Below are 22,526 nucleotides of genomic sequence, written 5' to 3'. Positions count from 1 at the left end.
CCCTGAATAGTTGTGATTTCTTTTCACACGCTTCAGGTAGGGTACTAACACAAGAAATATGTTCATGTTTACTCAGAAGTCAGCCACACTTTACCCATTTGGGTTTAGCCACAGGTACATGGGCATAGGGTTCCAGAGTCTCATTAGTAAACAACTTTATTGTCTAGGTTAAAAAGAAAACGGCCACTATAAAGCCAAGTGTATCAACCAGGCTACTCAAGTAGGAAACAGGGCTTCCATTTTGAAATCCAAACATATTTAACATTATACCATGAACACATTATCCATAACTATTTATGGGTGACCCATACAGAGCTGAGATATTAGAACAGATTCTTTTAGCAACCAGTAGTTACAGTATAAAAAATAAGCTTCCAGAAATTTATAGTTTTAATATGTAACCATTGTTTCTTTAATCAATCATCTGTATGAGATTAAAATCTAAGGAAACATTTGTAATTTACAGGACTTTAGTTTGTTGTTCAGTATAGTTTTTGCATGTAAGCCGCCCTGAGCCTGCTTTGGCAGGGAGGGTGGGATATAAATCAAATAAACATGGCTTGCATGTCACTAATCAGTTTAAACTGCTTTGTTTACAGTTACACACCCAGATCAGAGGCATTAAATTAGTCCTCCTCTGACTACTGAAGGACAAATATATAGGTTGCTTTTAAGGACCTACCCAGCTTTTTAAAGAAAAGAAACACACATTAGTCTCTGTCTTTATAGGAAGGTCTCCTGCCAACCTAGCAGTTCGAAAGCAAGAAATTGCAAGTAGATAAATAGGTACCACTTCAGTGGGAAGGTAACAGCATTCCGTGCGCCTTGGTGTTTAGTCATGCCAGCCACATGACCACGGAAATGTCTTCAGACAGCGCTGGCTCTTCGGCTTTGAAATCAAGATGAGCACCGCAACCCTAGAGTTGGATTCAACTGGCTTTCGAGCAAGGGAACCTTTACTTTTTACCTTTATAGGAAGGTACTAAGATCTGGCTGGACATTCGTTAGTATACATAGGACCAAGCTAAAAGGTCAATAATGTGGCTGTACTGATGCATTCTTCTCTTGAGTGGGTCTCATATGGCTATAATCAAAGTTGTATATACTGGGTGGTTCCAAAGATATATGTATTTTCACAAGTTTTTTAAAGTGTCTAAATGACTAAAGATTGTAGCAGGTCCAAACACCAGATATTCTAATAATACTGTAGCATGAAACATTAATGCCTGTGAACAGCCAGACCAGCCTTCCTTGCACCATTCCTCTCTAAATTTGCCAAGCTCACATATTAAATTAAAGGCTTAATAGCCCCAAAATTATCATTTTGTCCAGTCCAGAGTTGAACCTAGGGTGCCAAATGAAGTGTGGTGTTTTAGAAAGACTAGCTGCAAGCTTGCAGAGGATGTGGTGGTCTGTTAGACAACATATCCTTGTTTCACTAAAGTAAAAAGCATAGGAAACAAAGTACATATCTACTAAGCATGTTCTTTTCTAATGTCAGGCTGGATCTTTACAAAGCATGAGTGGGTACTCACTAAGAAATTACTGTGGTAAAGCAGTTCCATTCCCCATGGCTCAACATTAGAAATGTTGTAAAAGCATTGCACTGATTACATTGATAGTATAGTAAAAAGTATTTTAATGTTATAGTAACTATAAATACTATTTTGGTAGCTTGTTGCTGAGTAAGCAACGAATCCATGATGATCTCCTACTATGACTTGTGAAGTATTTAGATACTCCACTGTGATCAGCAACCAATCTTCCATAAATGGCCAGGATGTGACCACTGGGGCTTTGGCAGTAGAGGGCTTTCCTTACAGCCTAAATTCAAAGCAACCTATGTCATTACCAAATTGACATCATCAGTTTCCCTAGTCCCTAATTTGCTACATCAGTCTCAAATTTAACATTGGCTTAAGAGAGTTAGACCCATGATCTGCAGAGGGCCCCCAGGAATAACTCAACCATGTTAACAGAACATTTACACTGTTGAGCTTTAGGGTATACAAGAAGTGGGACCCGCAATACTGGTAGGGGTGGGAGTATTCCCCGCAGCTCCTGGCGGGCCAACCACTGAAACAGCAGGAGCTCCACATGGAGGAGGTGGTGGCCGCAGGTGGTCCGCCAGGCTTCCCTGTCCGCCGCCAGCAGCAATGGCTGCAGCTCCCAGCTGCTGGCCCGCCAAGGCTTCTCCCATTGCCGCCGTCAGCAGCAACAGTGTCGAGCCCTGTGGGCTCCCTGCCGCTGGGCCCGCCAGGTCTCTCCTCCCCCCGCCCAGCAGCAACGGTGGTGAGCCCTGCATGGCTCCCGCCACTGAACCCACCAGGCTTCTCCCCCTCCACCACAGCAATGGCCATGGCTCCCAGCTGCCAGCCACCAAGGCTTCACCACTGCTGCCGGCAGCAAGCCCTGCGTGGATCTGCCACAGTTTGCAGTGGTGAGTGCGCATGCGCAGGGGACTCTTTTACTTTTGGGGGGGGGGTTAATATCCCCCATATAGTTTTTAAAACTTCAGATTTTTCTGCACACATGGGGATTACCCCAAGTGTGCAGGAAAATCTTTGCCCCCGATGTGTGGATTTAGATATCCGCAAGCAGGGGGCGCCTTGGCTATTAGTATATAGATTCTTATACCATGCACTATAACATGGTATTTTACTCTACCCTATTGTATGATACAGGTCTTCATCGTTTTTTTTCTACCATAAACCCTTCCATTAGAATAAATGGCAGTAGCACTACTTCTGCAACCTTCTAGTTGAAGATCAGTTATTCAAATAGGTATCCGATTGGTTTAAGGCTGGTCATTTGTATTCTGATTTTTTCCAGCCCAGAATATGTGCCACAAACATCTAAGCAGCAATTAGGTGATTTTCCAGTGACTGAATATCTATCTAAAACATACACCAGCCCATCTCCCAGCCTTGTAAACCAAAGAAGGGCTCAGCGTTCCTTTCTGTTGCAATTGTTCCTTTTAAAGTTGATGTTAATGGCTTCTGAGACAATGGGGTTTTATGCCTCTGATATACATGACATATGAAATGGCATTATTCCAATCCAGTAGTAGCTAGCACAATTATGGCATACTTATCAAGATATAAAAGTTATTCCCAAGCATTAATTCACCTGTTCTGCCAATCAAGACAGCTGTGCTGTTTGAAGATTAGGCAAAAATATTGAGCTTTTCACGTTGCCACTTGTAGTCCCCAAATGTGTGTTGTATTGCAGTTTTATAGGTTGTGCCTCAAACGCTTGTACAGACCATTTATTTAGAAATACAGTAAAATCAGTACTGCTTACCTTTTTAAAGATTTCTAATATTTTTAAAATCAGACTGGAAGTTTATTTTGCAGAAGGTATTTTTAAGGTTAATATTGTACTGGAAATTTAATTTGATAGGTATTTCTTAGTCTATCAGTGTAATTTGATTATGTATATATATATACTTGTAAAAAGCTGTATACAAATAAAATGTTATGCAAAAATTGTTTGGGCTTTGAGAATGAACAATATGCAATCTTGAGAAAATATCTGCATTTAGGTATAGCAACTCACTGATTCAGTTCCTATTTCAAAAGCAGAATGAAGTAATTTTAGTGAAGCAGATGACTTTTTATGCAAGGAAGTCAGCTTTTGGTTCATTGGTGTATGAACAGAGAATGCTTAATTTTATCTGTGGTTTTAAAATTACTCTTCACTAATAAACACTATCATAAAATGAAAAGTCAAGATCTTCTGTAATACCAAGCTTGATAAATAAATGATAGATACAGAAGGATCACAAGGCAGATGAAAGCCTGAAGACAGCAGATTGATAAGTATTTTACGGAATAAAATCTATTTACACACCACAAAGGTAGCCCAGAGTAGGATATACTAAGTTCTGCCAAGTAAAACCATTGGTCTACCAAAGTTAGCATTACCTATTCTGATCAGCAGCAGCTCTTCAGGATCCCAGGTGGAGATCGATCACCATCTCCTGCTTGATTTTTTTTTTTTATGGGAGATGTGCACCATGTGTTTTTAGATGGTGGAAGGGGCCACATGGGCATTTTGCCCAGTGGGGCTTCTGACTGACTGCAGATGTTAAAAAATTGTCACAGACAAGGATCTTCACTGTGTGACAAAAGGCAAGTTGTATATGTGCAAGAAAATATTTTTAAACAATAGAACCATTTTAAAAGATCAACAAAAGGCAAATCTGGACACAAACACCTTGTGAACTCATCTGCATACTAAACAATAGGTCTAGGATCTTGTAGGTATGTTACTCCCATGTCCTCTACACTATCCTACAAAAACCATAAGGTCGCTCTGTTTAGGCCTAGCTGTGAAGTAGTGATGCTTTGGTTGTGATCCAAGGCACTAAAAAGCTCTGATCAGCATAGCACACCTGAACTGTTTCAGCTGTGGTGTGGCACTGATGGGCACAGTGACAATTAATAGGTCTAACTGCCAAACGTCTTGGACCCATCTATTTCAGAATCTGGGCCCTGGAAGGCTGATGAGTTAGGACTGAAGTCAGAATCTGGGCCCTGGAAGGCTGATGAGTTAGGACTGAAGTCAGAATCTGGGCCCTGGAAGGCTGATGAGTTAGGACTGAAGTCTAGCCAATACAGATGCAGCCAGTTTGTAAGAGCTGTTTTTAAATTAGTTCCCCAAAGCCAGGAAAGTAAGATTTCAACCACAGCTTGGGAGTGCACTCTGTAACACATCAGAATACTGCCTGCCTCCTCTTCCTCCACAAAGGGGATTTGTCAGCTACAATTCCTTACAACTTTAAAGCAGAACTCTTTCCTGTCTGCTATTCCCCAGGCAGGCAAAATGGAAAAGCTATAGCCCCCACTCTTCAGTGTTTGCATGCGTACATTTCATTCTGCCCGACAACTGCTACAGCATACCACCTCAAACTACCTTCTAGTCGCACTTGTGCTCTGAGCAACCCATTTTATTATGGTTCAGCTTCAATAGGTAACACTTAAACAATGGCTGAAATTCCATTCTAATTCAAAGGAGGGGAAGCTTAGTTCAGCTCAGCCTGACTCCAGGCATGCCTAAAAGGCAGATGACATGACAATGAAGACAGCAGTCCTAGGGGCTAGCTTCCTTGCATCATTTAAAGGGACAGGTGCTCAGGTTACTGTTATTGTCATCAAGCTGGATTTTTTTTATCCAGATCAGGATGACTTGTTCCTCTAGGATGCTGTCATAAGCCCCCTAGTGCAAATCAATTCTATTAGCCTTTCCTCAACATGTTACCACGCTGGTGTGCTGCATTCTGCTAAATCTGGTTTTTGCACATGGCACTATTCTGGTCACTTTATGGTCCATCTGGCTGAGGGTATTTGGCTGACTGAAGCGTTGATAATGATCTGATATTTCCAACCAGCCAATTTGTATGGTCTACTTAATTTAAAGCTTACAAAGAAATGGCATTCATTTTCAAAATCTGCCGCCTCCAAATAAAAAAGGAACATGAAAACAGCACCTTAAACTCCAATTGATGATCAGGACAAAATTTGATGACACCTTTAAGACCAACGAAGTTTTATTCAAGTTATAAGCTTTCATGTGAACTCATACTTCTTCAGATACAACAAAATGGAACTTACCAGTCCATGCATATAAGTAGAGAATGAGCAGTAAATTAGCATACAGTATGCTAAAGACGTTTAACAGATTAAAGGACCAAACAGGAATAACAAGCTTTGTTTATATGGTTATCATTTGTTTGGGTTAATTCTGGGTAGAAATGTAGTGAAGGAAATGAGCATGTCAAAACTGGAGATTGATGGCCAGATATGTCCTTAATAGTCGAATGTAATGTAATTTGGAATTGTAGACTGGAATGTATTTCTCTGGTCTGGGGACTGGGAGATACTCTACACAGTCCATCGCCGCACTTCAAAGAAGAAGATGCAGTAAGGTTGCCTCCATGCTTGAGAGAAGACAAATGGAGCATAATGACAGGGTCTCAGTTAATTACTCTCAGCATTCCTCAACTAAGGATACATATGCCCATCAATCTCCAATTTTGACATACTCATTTCCTTCACTATGTTCCCCCCAGTCCCGGAATTAACTCCAAACATATGGTAACTATATAAACTAAGCTTGTTAATCCTTTTTGGTCCTTGAGTCTGTTAAACATCTTCATTATATTATATGCTAATTTACTGCTCACTCTCTACCTATTTCCATTTCATTGTATCTGAAGAATGTATACCTTGAATAAAACTTTGTTAGTCTTAAAGGTGCCACTGGACTCAAACTTTGTTCTGCAGCTTCAGACCAACATGGCTACCCACCTGATGATCGGGATTTGCTTCTTTCAATTTGACAACCCCAAATGTTAACACTGTAATTGCTTGGCTGTGCAAAGTTACAGTTCACTTACTGAAGTAAGAGTAAGTGCCAGCAATTATGGCTTTTTTGCTTTCGGTTCCCCACACCAGACCATTTTGTATGCTTGCCTTATTGCGACACCTCAGAAAAAGAGTCAGCCACCTGTACCTCTTTGACACCATCATCTCAAACCTTTATTTCAGATTCCTCATGTAGGATACCACAAGCCTTCACATTGCTAATCCAAAACAGTGGTGCTGGACTTTTGCCTTGTAACTCCCACTGGGTGTGTCTAGGCCCTTACTTAACACAATAGAAGTGCATAATTCACACAAAAGTCATTTCTTTCTGTAGACTTGGACTTTCCCACCGCAACATAGAACTGGTTTGTGTCTTTGCAGCTACTTCTGAGGTGTCATTACTTAGTTCTTTCAAGCTAAAGCAGGAAAATCATCAGGGTCATCTGGGTTTGGAGCGGAGATGTGCATCTAGGAAGAGAAATGCTGCACATTAGAATAGGTTTGCTAGTTAAATTACACTTGTGTAGGGGGTACTGAGGTACTCATCAAGATGGCCTTGTCCCATCACCATTTCTGCTTTGACAAATGCAACCAGAGCCCTGGGACAAAACTAGACATAACTGGAATTAGCCATGTGAATTACATTTGCCCATTTATATGTAAATTAAAAAAAAAAACCAAGTGGGGAGGGGGCAACTTTGTACCACCATACCTGATATACTCCATTACATTATTAAGTACTGTTCTACCAACCTGGTTCTTTTCTGGTATTAAAGGCCAGATGAGAGAAAAATGTTTCACAGCAGAGTAGGGCAAAATGAAAGGGAGAGGGGAGAAAGGGTTTAGCTGCACTCACTGGTACATTCAGTTTGTTTAAAGATGGAAGATCTTATCCACCCCTCTATTTTATATAACAGGCAGATCTGTGAATTATACATTGAGTCCCAACCCCTCCCCCCCACCAAGAGCCATGAACTAAGGCAGGATAGAAATATTTTAATAAAATACATACATTTAATTTGAGCCTTAGTTCAAATATTTACTGTAAACTTACAATGTGAGACTGCTGAACTTGAGTTCATTCACACGTTCAGAACAATGGACCCCCTCCCACCCAGGGCTGAATACAGACATGGGATTCTTATCTCACTACATATGCTAATTTTCTGCCCTAGCATTTCCCCTCTGCTCTAAATAAAGCTGATTACAATATGTATGGTTACCTTTAGAAGCATTCTTTACAACATCCCTCCAACTTCTGAGTAAAATAAAAGGACTCGGTAAAATAAGGACTGAGTAAAATATAAGGACTCGGAGATCTCCATCAGACTCATGTCTGATTAAGGAAGCTGACACTCGAAAGCTTATCCCCTGAAGCCCTTGGTGGTTTCTAAGGTGCTACTGGGGGCTCAAATCTGTTTTTCTGCAGACCAGCATGGCTACCTTCTGAAACTCTGCTGTGGAGTCTCTATGTTGCCTGTTAAGTATTTCAGTTTTCTTCTGAACAGGCAATTCATTTACATTTAAGCTTAAAAAAAAATCACAGGTTCCTATGAAGCCTGAAAATTCACAGCAGCTATGTTGTAATGTAGAGCAAACTGAGCACTGGATTGGAACCAAGCTCTGAGGGTGACTGGGTGGCACTGGGACCATTATAGTCAACAGGCCCATAGGCTATAATGGAAAATCAATCTGGGGCTCGAGGGGGCTTTTTTTTTTTAAGTAGAGGCACCAATTTTGCAGCATAGCTGCTGGTGCCTCTCCTCAAAGGCAACCCCAAGTTTCACGAAGATTGGACCATGGAGCCCAATTCTATGGGCCCCAGAAGGTGCCCCCATCCTCCATTGTTTCCAGTGGAGGGGAAATGTCTTATTTATTTTATTTTTCCTATTTATAGCCCGCCCTTCCCACGAGCAGGCTCAGGGCAGGTAACAACATTTCAACTATACAATAAATCATTAAAATGCTGGTCACAGCCCAGGGATAGAATTGGCTGGTTGTGAGAGATTCCCTAGCCCATTAATAATGGGTGAATAATAGCCAGCTGTTAATAGATGGGTGACAAGGATCTCAGGGAGGCCATACATGGACACCCGCTGTCTCAGCCAAAGGTCTGCTGGAACAGCTCCATCTTACAGACCCTGCAGACAGGGAAGCGTGCTGACATGGGAGACGGAGGTCCCCCGTTGACAGTGTTATTCTAAAGTAAACTGGGAGACTCTTGGCTTGTCTTTTGAAAAAGCCTTGTGCGAAACGCGATTAGAAAGCCGGCAATGCGCAGCAGCAAGCCTTGAACCAACATTTTATGAAACAAGTGTGATGAGAACCGATCCCTGAAGACTTCGAGCTGAGAAAGTGTCTACATTCTAATAGTCTTTATCTGCAGCACTTCTGTTTATTTTGGATTACTTAGGACTGTTTTCATGAACTGTGGCCTTTATCTGGAACACGTCTATTTATTTTGGATTATTTTGGACTGTTTTCATGTACTGAGTGGTTTACATTATTTGAAGAGGGTAATTGCCATAATATTGTTGCAATTATAAGTTCCTTGAGACACTTCATATAAAAAGTATTTTGCATATACTTTTGATATTTCTGTAAACAGTTATTTTTGCTTTTTGGCTATTCTGAACTGTGTATTTTCCATGTTTGGCTTTTTGCTAAAAGCTTCAAGGCAGACTGCCTCACTCCTTACTACCAGCCACAGTCTTTGTGACAACAGCCAAACATTTTGGTTATCTAAACATTCCACGACCTCTCAGAACTCAGCAGATAGCTAGAGGAGGCTCAGACTCTAAAACCAGCCTTTGTGGTACTGCAGTTGTCATTTGGGGGGGGGGGGGGGGGGGGGGAGAGACAACCTTAGCAAGTCTGTACTTCAGTTTCATTCAGCTGTCTCTGACCATGATAAGTGTCCTAAGTCTGGCTCCCAGCTGAGTTAGGATGGAGTTAGGATAGCACTGCAGTAATAAATAGTGATACCATCACTTCTGGCCTGGACCCCGAGTCCTCTACTCTCCGGACACGGCCTCGACCTCCTCGTGCTCCTCTGGCTCCACGCCCAGGTCGGGGCAGGTTCCCGAAATTTATGTCCAGCTGAGAAGTGATGTCATTGGCTGCCTTTCGGAAAAAGTGAGAGTCATCCTCAAAATCCTCCTTCAGCACCTAGAAAGGAGTTCATTTCCATTAAGCAAACAATCTGGACATTCTGTTCACCCAAAGGAATGTCAAAGTCATCTTAAATAAGCTGTGAAAAGGCAGAGGAAAATGACAGTGATCACGTTCCAAACTTTAACAGCTTTTCATTGACATGCCAGCACTGGATAAGTTGTTCTCTGAAATGTGCGCAAGTCACTAGCTGAGCATCTTACAAATGCATCAAGCATCAGACAAGCATTGATTTGCCTTCAAAGTTTTATTCACCAGATGTTCCTCCTTTGCAAAAGCAGTAGCCTCTACACTATGCTGGAGTACTAGGACCAGCTGTTAAAACTTAAGAAATTCTGAGCTACTCTTTGCACAATCCCAAATGTACATTTTATTTAAGCTTTTTTAAAGGCCTGTTTTTATTAATGTCCCATCCTTGTCGCAGGCTTGTACTCCAGGACTTCAGCACTTCAAGCACAAGATAAAAAACCACTTAAATCAAAGTAATGCTGCTTACCTGGGTTGTGAAAGATGCTGTTTGGCTCTTAGTTTAAAGTAGGAGACTTAGGCGTGTTTGACAAGTTTATCCTTTATGCCTCCTCCTCTTGCTCATTCCTCACTGTAGCTATGTCAGTGAGGTGAGACATTTAATTTTTCTTCAGAGCCAGCAATTATGCTTCAGAAACGCTATATACTTATGATGGCAAGATTTATATTTAACAACATAAGAAAAAAATTACATAAACGTATTAGTCACTTGCCCGCAAGACCACATTCAATGTGATGTACAAGACTTAAAATAAAAGACTAACTATAAAGACTCCTAGAATGATAAAAGTAAAGACTAAGTTAGAATATCAGCCTGTACACGAGCCGGCATTTCATCAGAAGGTGCCCTTTGATATAAAAATGTCATAACCTTCCCAAAGAAAACTATGTACGAAGGATGCTAAACAGTGAATTTCAAGGAGACAGGACCCTCCTTGGGAAGCCTTGCTTTATGTGCTCATCAGTGAAAAGTGGAACACAAGAGGGCCACATCTTGCCTATCTTAAAGGATGGGGAATATTCTTCAAAGATGCTTTATTTAAACCACTCCTCCAGTGGCTGACATAGCAGATCAGAGCTAACAGACACACTCATCTATTTGAGTAGTGACACTCACTGGCTAGGGAGCCCCATGGGCTTTGACATGCCTGCCACCTGTAAGTCTTTTTTTTTTCACCTGTAACATGCCTGCCACCTGTAACTCTTTTTTATTCACCTGTAACTCTTTTGAGCACCATTCCCCAGTGTTTCAGGAAAGCAGGCAAGATCCTTGTCTAACAGGGCTTGTGGTTGACAGGTAGTTCCCAAGTTGAAACAGTTGCTTCAGAAGGAAGGGTAAGCAGCAAGTTTCCCTCAAGTACAGGGCTCATGCCAAGTTTGGAAGTAAATGTGCCTCTCTCACTTGATGGCAACTGTGCACTCCATGAGACGCAGAGCAGTATACTTTTAGTGTTTTAGGAAAACCACAGTAGTTACCAACACATTAAGGTAACCAGCAGACTAAAGTTTCATTGAACTAACACTCCAGTACAGTGAGAAGTGATGCGACCAACTCATGAGAGACCACAATACCATGCTTTGAACCTCCCGATCCATTCTGGAACGACAGCATTACCAAATTGGCTTTAGGAATCAGAATGAGATTTTAAAAGAGTGGCTATAAGAAACACAGCCAACTGAACCCACTGATAACTGCAATAACTGCAGCAAACAAAAAAAGAACAGGAAATATGCTTCTATTTGTTCATTAAAATCAAACAGCAGACTGGCTGCTCTGTACCAAAAAAGACCCTGTAAACTGAAAGGCTCAAATGTGCTTTGCCTACCTATTTGAGAATATTCTTTAGTACTGGATTCAGTAACACAAAGCCATACATTTTAGCATTGGGTTGATAGAATGAACACTGAATGCTTACATCATCATCTCTATATTTTGATTTGTGAATCACCACTGCTTTGGAAGGAACAGGGGTTTCGGGCTTCCGGATGTTGAATTCAGGCTTGGGTCGGCTTTGTTTCTGGAGATTTTTCCATTCATCCAACGTCATCTCTTGAACTACTTCTTCCACAGGCTCCCCTTCAGTAACTCTAAAGGTTTACAGTGGTAAAAGTTAAAAGCATTCTCCTATCTCTCTGCAAACAACTAGCTATTTACAAGCCTGACGTATTTTTAGAAAAAATATTTTACCCTACCCTTTCTCTTGGCTTAAGGTAATGTACAGTAAAAATTAACACATTACAACTGGAAACCACATGAAACAACAAACCCTCAATACCCCCCCACCAAAAAAAGATGCCTGCTATTCATATTCCATACAAAACATGCATATATTTTCTGAACAGATGCATGAAGTTACTTGAGTAAGTGTGGACTGAGGAGAACATGGTCATTTTATGAATAGAGTAATAACTGCCAAGTATACAGTGGAATTAGCTAACTGCAAAAGCCCTCTTGTCCAACTTGGCATTAAAAAGCATTCTTGAATACAAAGGAAAAAAACCTCTCCCCTGGGACCTCTCATTGTTCAAGGAAATTAGTGCCCCATTATTAGCTAGAACGCAAACTTCTTAAGCTAACAGCAGTACGGAGGAGGTAACTCACTACTATGAATTCACACTATAGATTGATTTGGTTTGTGAAAATTTACAGATAGTAGAAAAGTGTGTCCTAAAAAAGCTTAGTAAATTCTTCCTATGCATCACCACCAATGTTTCCTCTAAGCACCACAGTGTTGTGAGCAGAAATTCTACCTCATAAGGGGAAAAAGCTAGTAGCATTGAAGTTGTGAACGAGTATACATTTGACTATCGTGTAACTTAGTTTTTTTAAAAGATAACTTCCATAACCTTGTAAAAATCTCAGGATAAATTTTAAATTATATTTAAGCTATATTTTAAAAATAATTTAAACATTATAAGAGAAAGCAGAATCAAGTCAAATTTCACCCACCCCTTTCCACTATATTAGTAACTTGTCTTCTGGAGAACAGATCTACCCACTCCTTTCCACTGTATTGGTAGACCTGGCCTTGGGCCTTGTGCTGAACCTTAGAAAACAAACCAGCAGTAGGGGTGTGTGGGACCTCTTGCAGTCTGCTTTGGTTTTTTAGTGAAATATGACAACCAGCATTACAGGTCAAGTATTACAGAGGAGGAACAATCACCATCAGAACCCTGCCTAACCTAACAAACAGGAAGTTGCTTAAATGTTGTCAACCTGCCCAAACTACTTATCTATTCAAATATTTATATCCCACTTTTCCCTGTGACTCAAAGCAGCTTACAAATCATATTGAAAAGCATAATAGGGGTGTGCAAAATATATATATACTTTTCCCCAGCTCCATTGTAGCCTATTGGGACCATTATAGTCAACAGGCCCATAGGCTATAATGGAAAATCAATCTGGGGCTCGAGGGGGCTTTTTTTTTTTTAAGTAGAGGCACCAATTTTGCAGCATAGCTGCTGGTGCCTCTCCTCAAAGGCAACCCCAAGTTTCACAAAGATTGGACCATGGAGCCCAATTCTATGGGCCCCAGAAGGTGCCCCCATCCTCCATTGTTTCCAGTGGAGGGGAAATGTCTTATTTATTTTATTTTTCCTATTTATAGCCCGCCCTTCCCACGAGCAGGCTCAGGGCAGGTAACAACATTTCAACTATACAATAAATCATTAAAATGCTGGTCACAGCCCAGGGATAGAATTGGCTGGTTGTGAGAGATTCCCTAGCCCATTAATAATGGGTGAATAATAGCCAGCTGTTAATAGATGGGTGACAAGGATCTCAGGGAGGCCATACATGGACACCCGCTGTCTCAGCCAAAGGTCTGCTGGAACAGCTCCATCTTACAGACCCTGCAGAATTGAAAAAGATCCCGCAGGGCCCTGATCTCAATGGGGAGCATAGTCCATCAGGCAGGGGCCAGAGGAGAAAAAGCCCTGGCCCTTGAGGCAAGACCTTTCTTTCGGACCAGGGACCACCAGGAGATGTTGGTCCATAGAGCATAAAGCTCTTTGAGGTGTATACGGGAAGAGGCGGCCCCTCAGATATGTTGATCCCAGGCCATATAAGGCTTTAAAGTTTATTACCAACACCATGAAGCGAATCCAGAACTGGTAGCCAATGCAGTTGGCAGAGCAGCTGAACTTGAGCCCGCACAGGCATTGCCGTCAGCAGGCATGCCGCCACATTTTGAACCAGCTGTAATTTCCAGGTTAGCCTCAAAGGTAAGCCTGCGTACAGCAAATTGCAGTAATCAAGCCTTGAAGTAACCATTGCATGGGTCACTGTAGCTAAGTCCTGGAGGGAGAGATAGGGTCTCAGTAACCTAATCTGCCTATGATGGAAAAAGGCAGACCTGGCGACTGTGGTAACCTGGACCTTCATAGTGAGAGAGAGGCATCCAGTATTACTCCCAGGCTCCTTACTTTCCGGGCCAGCACCAAAGGCACCCCTTCCAGAGTGGGGAGCCCAATACCCATATCCACCACCACCACCCCTGGCTCAGGTACAGGACCTCTGTCTTCGAGAGATTAAGCTTCAACCAGCTCTGCCACAATCAGTCAGACATGGCCTCCAAATCCTCAGCCAGATTATCAGAGGTGGAGAATGGATAGCCATCCAATAACAGATAGAACTGGGTGTCATCTGCATACTGATGACAACCCAGCCCATACCTCCAAATTAACTGGGTGAGAGGGTGCAGATAGATGTTAAATAACACTGGCAAGAGGATCGCCCCCTACAGCACTCCACATTCCAGTAGGTATTGCAGGGAGAACCTCTCACCAAACGTCATCCTCTGTCCCCGACCATGGATAAAGGAGGAAAGCCATTGCAAGGCAAACCCCTGAATTCCTGCATCGGCAAGGCAGTGAGTCAACAGGTCATAGTTGACTGTGTTGAACGCTGCCATTAGATCTAAAAGCAACAGCAGAAGTGACCCACCCCAATCCAGATGTCTGTGGAGGTCATCTGTAAGGGCAACCAGAGCTGTCTCTGTCCCGGGGCCAGGGCAGAAGCTGGACTGGAAAGGATCAAGGATAGAAGCATCATCCAGGAAAGCTTGAAGTTCTTCAGCTACCGCCCTGTCAACCACCTTACCCAGGAACGGTAAGTCCGACACTGGGGGGGTAGTTGGCCAGGACCATAGGGTCTAATGATTTTTTTCCCCAAGAGTGAATGAACTACCACCTCCTTCAAAGACCCTGGGAAAGTCCCAGTACAAAGGGACAAGTTGATGATTTCCCCCAGTGAGATCCAAATGCCCTCCTCGCAGGCTTTCACCAGCTAAGAAGGGCATGGTTGTGGGCCTCTTGTGAGCAGAAGCTCTCAACCCCTGAGGTGCTTGTTAAAGTTTTGTACATCAGCACCCCCTAGCACAACTTAGAGGGAACAGTGCTCACTACTGCCCCACCATAAATGTATATCATTTCAGACAGAGGTGCATGGCAAGGAACAATTCAAGATAGAACGATGAACACAAGTATTGCTGTAAGACCAGTGTAGTGTAGTGATCAAGAACGATGAGCACAAGTATTGCTGTAAGACCAGTGTAGTGTAGTGATCAGACTACAGTGTTAAGACTACAGCTGAGGACCATCCAAGCTTAAATCCCCCGTGAGCTATGACTGACAGTATGACCTCAGGGCCTGTCATATACTTGAAGCCGAACCTAACTCACAGGCTTGCTGAGAGGATACAATGGAGAAAAAGAGGGTTAAAATGATCTTGACTAATTTGATGAAAGTATGCCAGGTTTGACCTTACGCACATATTATACCGTGGATTCAAACACCGCTCAGCAGAGTGGAAGAATCCACTCCATTTTCTAACAGTGACTTAAAGAAGACTGTCAGCAAGATCAGGATATTCAAGCCTAGCTCATACTTGGTTGGAGATTCTCCCTCTGGTGCTCCTGGATGCTCTTCTGGTTCTGCAGTTTCTTCCATGGGAGCAGTCTGTTCCATCTCACTGCAAGAGACATTTGACACACCTAGTAAGAACCATTTAAACTGAAGGCTACACTTTGTTAAAGTTCTGAATATTGTACTTCTGCAACCTTGTCTCTCATAAAAGTGGCTCAAAGAGCAGTCTGTTGTAAGATGACAGAAACAGCACGACAGCATAATGGAAGCTTTCAAAAACCCAATTTTTTAAAAATCTCAAAAGATTGCTGCCTAAACTGTGGTACTGCCAGCTTGCAGATACTAACATTAAGATCATGTAATCTGTGCCAGTTTTATCTATGCCTCTTTGCTTTACTATGTCTAGCAGAGCTAGAAATAAAACTAGTGTTTCAACATTAGCATAATTGCTCCCCAGAAGAAACGTATACAAAACCTGTACCATAAAAGTAAAAGGTAAAGGTTCCCTTACTCGAAAGCCAGTCGAATCCGACTCTAGGGTTGCGGTGCTCATCTCTGTTTCAAAGCCGAAGAGCCAGCGCTGTCCGAAGACGTTTCTGTGGTCATGTGGCCGGCATGACTAAACACCAAGGCGCACGGAACGCTGTTACCTTCCCACCGAAGTGGTACCTATTTATCTACTTGCAATTTCTTGCTTTCGAACTGCTAGGTTGGCAGGAGCTGGAACTAGAGATGGGAGCTCACCCCATCATGCAGCATCTGGGTCTCGAACTGCTGAACTACTGACCTTCCACAGCCTGCAGTTCAGCGTCTTAACCACTTGAGCCACTGCAGCTCAAAGATGGTGGCAAATGAAGAAAAGGTAAAGTAAGATAAAAGTGGAAGTGTTAAAGAAAACCTGCCCTCTTAACAATAGCTTCCCTATCAAGTTGCATCAATAATTTTTCTGCCATGGATGCCAGGGCAAGTGACTAGATACAAACTTTTTAAAAAGTTAGTTTTTCTCATTCTGAGATGAGCAGCACACACAACTCTAAATAATAACTTCATAACAGTGGTTTCCAACCCATGGTTCTAGTCCCACCTTCTGGTTTGTGAGCCCCTATAGAGCTGTCACTTTCACTATGTATTAGAAGGGCCATACTTCTGGTGCCATTCATAGAAATGAAAGGCCTGATGCCTTCTGCAACTTTGCATAAACTCTTGCAGAAGCAGCAGGACAGTGAGGCAGGGTCACTCAGTTGTGCATAGGATTCTTCCACAGATCTGACAACTCTGCCCCCTTTCTTCCTCTTCCATGACTCTGATCTTATAGAACTTCCTATCACACGTTTTCTGCCCAGTGGTCTCATGATTAGCAGGTATCACATCAGAAAAAGTTGGACCATCGCTTCAGTAGAGATCTTGCTGTAACACAAGCTACTGGATTATTTTGTCCAGACTTGTTGACCCCCAACAGGTAGGAGCTCTCCTAGTTCTTGGGCAGAGATCTTTCTACTGTATCTTATCCATACAAAAATGTGCACCACTTCAACATCAGAGGCTTGCACTTAAACCTACAGCAGAAGTAGATTTACATCTGTCTGCACAAATCCTTTGTTAGATGTCAAATTCTGTAAAAGCTATAAACCTGGAAAACCAAGTCAAAAGGACCCAAATTGATAGACTTCCTTTAATTTAACATTTTCAAAGTAATCATATTGTTTAATCGGACCTTGGTAAAGTACTAGGAGAGACATCTGTACAGAGCAAAATATATTTTGAAAATTAAACACAACTGTCTTGAGTTCTGCCAAATTCCTCTTGGCAGAATTGCTAGACTACAAGAACCGTCTATGACTATTACTTTTTGTTGTATAAGTCACCTCTCAATTGGAGAAGTGGAACAAAAAATTTAAACAGAACCAAAAATATCTCAGGCTGCTGGTCAAAGAGTCTGAAAGAATTGCACAGATATGCTCCCAGGAAAATGTAAGTTACTTATTTTGCCCAACATGCAGCCTAGTATTCCTTTCCTGGTGGCGTCCCATATCAACTCTAAATACCTAATTTACTTCCAGAAGCCTGCAACAATGTGGCAGTCATGATATCTACTAGGGGTGCAACAGGCAACCCCCAAAACAACTTGGCGAAACTAAAGCTACCATATCTTCTGTAGTGAACTTGTTGACCATTGCAGAAGCATACATAATGATACATAAACAAGGCTATACATGGCCAGACTCACAGCATATTGCTGGATGAATAGCTGAATACCTGTGACCCATTTACACTGCATATGAATGAGGCTTACAACAGAACAGGGCAACAGCAAACTGAAGGATAAGAAGTAAACTCAGCACTGAAGAACTCAAAATGACTACAGCAGCCAATTGTAAAGGAAAATGGTTCCATGCTTTGCTCTGAGAAATAAAATCTTTGGTTCAGGCTGCAGGGAGGCCTACAACAATCTTCCCAGAGATAGTCGGAGACAGTTAGAGCACAGAGACCTTGCTAGCCTAATTGCCTGCAGCTGAAGTGCTAGGGAGGACCAAGTTCCAATTAGCACATTCCAAACAACTGAAGCTATGGACACCTGTGTGGGAATGGGTGTGACCTATCTGTAGTGGTTTCATTTCTTTCCCCCCTCTTGTCCATCCTTGGATGTCATGTGCCTAGCAACTAAAAGAGAGTTATGTCACCTCTCGGGTGTCTGATTGGTCCAACAGGCCAGGAGTCAGAGACCTTTTCCATAAATCTAGTTAGTCTTTGTACTGTGACACAACAGTGCAGAGCTGGGTGACCACTTGGCACAGACGTCTGTCAGTGGCCCCACAGCTCCAGACTTGGCATCCCACATGACTGCTGCTTGGAAGGGCTAAAGCCTGATCATCTTGTCTTGCTGGAACTAACTGCCTGTGATGAACCTGAATGGTAACTGGAACCTTGATTCCATGTTTTAGCTATGCCAGAAAAGCTTAGGTTTAATTGTTTTATTTCCTTCACTATCTAGTCTTGTTTTGAATATTTTTGCACCTTAAATAAATAACTATATTTTTATTCTGTTGTGGGGTTTGCCTTCACTGACCTCAAAGCCTTTAACCAGAGCCTTGGCCTTTGACCACCTACCAGTTGACTGTTTTGTGTTTGGAAACTCAGTCTGCAGTCCCACTCTGCAGGGCTGACTTTTTTTGTTAATTCCCTGAGAAGCCAGCAGACTTGTCCTTTCTCTCCTGGGCTGTTGGGATAGATCAGAAAGGACTGGTGGCACCTACCAAGACTAGGGTGAGAATTAGTCTCTCTCTGGTATTTTGTAACCTTGTTTTGTCGCACCCCCCTTGTAAACAAAAGTCCTTACCCAGGGTTGGGACAGGGACTTTTTACACCAATGAAACAAGATTATATACCTCAGATCATCTTTCACTGTTCCCCAGTTGTGAGCACCACTTCCACCCTTTTTGTCTTCTGGCCGGATTCCTCTAGAGATAAAAATAGTATTTTTAGCTCTCCTGTCCTTGGCAGCTACATGTATTTATATGAAGAGCAGGTACATGGATTCAAGTTCTACAGGTGCTTTAACCCTACTAGCTTATCAAAATAACAATAGTTTATATTGCATTTATAATGTTTTGTTTATAATGCAAGCCGCCTTGAATTCCACATGGGAGAAAGGCAGCTAATGAATATTTCCAATAAATAAACTGCTTCTAAAGTACCAGATTATGAGCAAATATATAAAAACACTTACGTTTTATCACTCCCACTCTGTCGTTCAAATTCCCGTTTCCCTCTCTGGTCAAAGCCATTGAAAGTCCTGTTCATTACACCACCTCTTCCTCTGCCTCGCATTCCACTTCTTCCTCCCCCACGCCCTCTCATTGGTCTTTCCCGATCAAGCCGGTCTATTGGTCTAAAGGATAATATTTTTTTAGTTTGGTCCAATTTACCTTAAATAGCAACCCCATAGAAATGCACTGGATATGCAAACACCAGGCTTGACAACTTATATAGTCTTTAATTGTATGCTTTCTCTGAAAAGTTTACAAAACAAATCAAAATTATGATTAAATTGCTTTAGTCCAATGAACAGTAATCAGGCTTAATTCAGCTGCTGCTACTATCTGTAATAGCAGAAGTGAAACTCATTTTGAAGATTTAGGCCAAAGTCTGCAATCTAATTTTTGAAATCTTCTCTGAAGGGCAGACAAAGTTTTAATAAAGTGATTGGACCTCCCCCCTTTCCCCCAAGTGCTGAATACTAATCTCAGCTCCAAATTACTGTTAAAACAGAAGTTCAACTAATGGCTACTGTTGCTGTGCCACCATGCAAGCCATTAAGTCCATGAAACACATATTACACAAATTCAGCAATTTGATGCCAGCATTAAAAGATTCAAGCATTTCAAGCATTAATGCTCTTGCACGTTGCCATGATGAAGCAGCAACATGATTTTAGGTTTCATCCTGCTTCAGGAAAACCAGAAATATACCTGCTAAACATGACCCCTAAAGGCTATAGTAAACAGGACATTTATATAATCAGCTATATCTTAACGGCAGCCAGACTGTTAGTAGCACAGAACTGGAAATTAGAGAATATACCCACCAGGGAAGACTTGATAAATAAAATCTTAGAGCTAGCAAGAATGGATGATTTAAGTTTAAAGATGCAAAACCGAAATGAAAAAGTACATAAAAGAAGATGGGATATAGTATATAAATGGATAGAACAACAGATAGAAATGTAATATGATAGGACTTATTTGGAAAATGTAAGTGATATGTATTAACATCTGAGTATTTATATAAATTCAAATGAAAGACTCTGATTGGAAATATAACTTGATGGAAAACAGCATGTGTAAACTTTTATCTAAACAATAAAAAATGTAAACCGCAAAAAAAAAAAAAAGGAAAACGGTCAAACATATATAGTCAGACACATTCACAGTAATAAGCCACAGGGAGCCAAGCAAATCTGATGCACATAAGTAAGAAGGCATCTATAATCTTGTCACAAGCACTGGGGATCCCTAACTAAACACAAAGGGGACACCAGGAGTTTTTAATCAAAGTCATGACTTTGTTGACCACCTCTGGGAGCTATCTACTGTAGCTTCCAAAATGTACCATGAAATACATCCAAGAGAAAAAAGTCATAGGCCTTCAGCAACACTTGCCTGTCCAGCGTGAATTCTGCTTGCCTTTCCATGTCATGAGGACGATATTCACTGAAAGAAGGTTTCCATTCCGCTTTATCTTGCTTTATCTCAGTACCTCTATTATCATTCCATCCCTGCTGTTCTCCCCTTTTTGGAGCTCGCTTTTGGCCTGTGGTAACAAAAAACTGTTTAAATGAGTAGCAAAAACAGTATTAAAGTAAAATGAGAAATTATGACAAGACAATGATATTTGTTGCTCTCTATTTCCACACAAGTAGAAATAATGCAGCATTACCAACATGAGTAAAAAGGACAGGTAGACAGAATACTTCATGGAGACAGAACTGGTAACAACCTGATCAAAGCTCAATGGTAGAGCACGTTTTTCACAGTGATGAGTCAAGGTTCAGCTCTTAGTACCTTCTACTTTATATATATCAGTGACATCACCTGACACATGGAAAGGAGGCCATTGAGAAACTCAATCAAGATTTCAATAGTGTCTACCTAAATGTGAACTCAAGTCTTCTACACAGGACATCGCCACAGAATCCACTGTCTACAGCTAAGCCCTAAAATATAGCTGTACCTGCTCCAGTCTTTCAGACAGGAAAACATCGACAGGATTCACAATTAGGATTTCTAAAAGAGTAGTACTGACCATAGGCAAACAACAAAACAGATCAACAATGCCAGGCAGGTTCTTGCTTACCTGGAGTGTGAAATAATTACTCATCAGCAACAATGGACCACTTCTGAATGTACAGGTACCCATCCTGACAACAAACCCAAGAGTCCCCATCAGTGTTCCCCCTAAGCTGAGTCAGTGTGACCTAGCCCACAGTTTTGTAGCCTCCGGCTCACACATTTTTGTCTTAGCTCAGGAAGGATGGCTCCAGAGCAAACTAATTTATGCAGTAGCCAAATTGCTCTCTCACAACTTTAATGCCAGTAGCTCACAAAGTAGAATTTCTGCTCACATGACTCCACAGCTTAGAGGGAGCATTGGTCCCCATGCCTACTCAAGCCAGCAACAGTATCACTGGGTGCAACACTGCCAGCTTACCTTCATCCAGGGCTCATTCATCTGTACACCATGGCAGAAGGGTAATGCTGAAACTTTTACACTGATTATACAGGACTCTCTACATAAGAGAATTCAAGAAAATGAATAGAGGTGGCCCATACATTAAAATGGAAATACTAAAAAACTGGGTATTTTTAGCTCTAACTGCTTTATAAAAACATATTAATTGAAATAAGATGCAAACAAAATAAATCTAGATCTAAATCTAGAACTGATGCCATTCAGAGTAGACATGCTAGAAGGATGAGTATAAACCAGCTCACTTATATAAATCCAAGGCTAAGCCCTGTATGTATCCCTTCCAATGGCGCCTCACAGGGAAGGCTCTTTACCAGAACTAAATGGGGCTATGTCAGTATCTGTAATACAGATGGGTAGCCTGCCACGTTCCTCTGTTGCAGATTTTAAAGCAAGAGTTGGGTGGCACCCTCAAAACTTAATTTATTCCAGCATATGCTGTTTTAAATCAGAGCTCACTTCATCAGATGCATGAACTGTACATCTATTAGGCAGATGCATTTACAGTATTTACTCAAATGCAAGACTAGCTATTTTTTCAGGCATGCAGCAAAAGAGGCTTAAATTTGCATCCAAATTAAAAAAAAATAAACTTTTTGTGTACATCATTGGGGGGGGGGTCACCTTCCTTACAAGTAAATACATTATATTCGGAGGGGGAAGTTAACAAAGAGGCCAGTTTAAAACAATATCCTAATAATTAAATTACTAATTAAGATCCTAATAATTAATCCACTCACAGTGGGTGAAAATCACTCCAAAGTGTTGATCATTCCACTCACGACTGCTGGCACAATGGTGATCACACTTAGATTCCCTGTGATCCTGAAACTCCCTCTCCTCTTT

At 41.6% G+C, this 22,526-nt stretch overlaps 1 protein-coding gene across 2 annotated transcripts in view; it reads right to left on the bottom strand.

Moving 5' to 3' along the window:
* Positions 1-6,519: 6,519 nt before the first annotated feature.
* HABP4 (hyaluronan binding protein 4) overlaps positions 6,520-22,526 on the bottom strand; it is a 23,580-nt gene continuing 7,573 nt past the window's right edge. The window contains exons 2-8 of one of the 2 annotated variants that reach the window (XM_015412667.1): positions 20,594-20,744; positions 19,162-19,323; positions 18,821-18,892; positions 15,457-15,540; positions 11,483-11,654; positions 9,354-9,536; positions 6,520-6,836 (exon numbers count right to left, since the gene is read on the bottom strand). In XM_015412667.1, the coding sequence (XP_015268153.1) occupies positions 6,780-6,836; positions 9,354-9,536; positions 11,483-11,654; positions 15,457-15,540; positions 18,821-18,892; positions 19,162-19,323; positions 20,594-20,744 (881 nt within the window). In that variant the 3' untranslated portion in view covers positions 6,520-6,779. The remainder of the gene's footprint in view (positions 6,837-9,353; positions 9,537-11,482; positions 11,655-15,456; positions 15,541-18,820; positions 18,893-19,161; positions 19,324-20,593; positions 20,745-22,526) is intronic. The other variant, XM_015412668.1, reaches the window with a different exon arrangement.

This window comes from Gekko japonicus, unplaced genomic scaffold (genome assembly GCF_001447785.1).
Source record: "Gekko japonicus isolate JY-2015 unplaced genomic scaffold, Gekko_japonicus_V1.1 scaffold355, whole genome shotgun sequence".
NCBI lineage: Eukaryota > Metazoa > Chordata > Lepidosauria > Squamata > Gekkonidae > Gekko > Gekko japonicus.
This window is presented reverse-complemented; position numbering and strand designations above follow the sequence as displayed.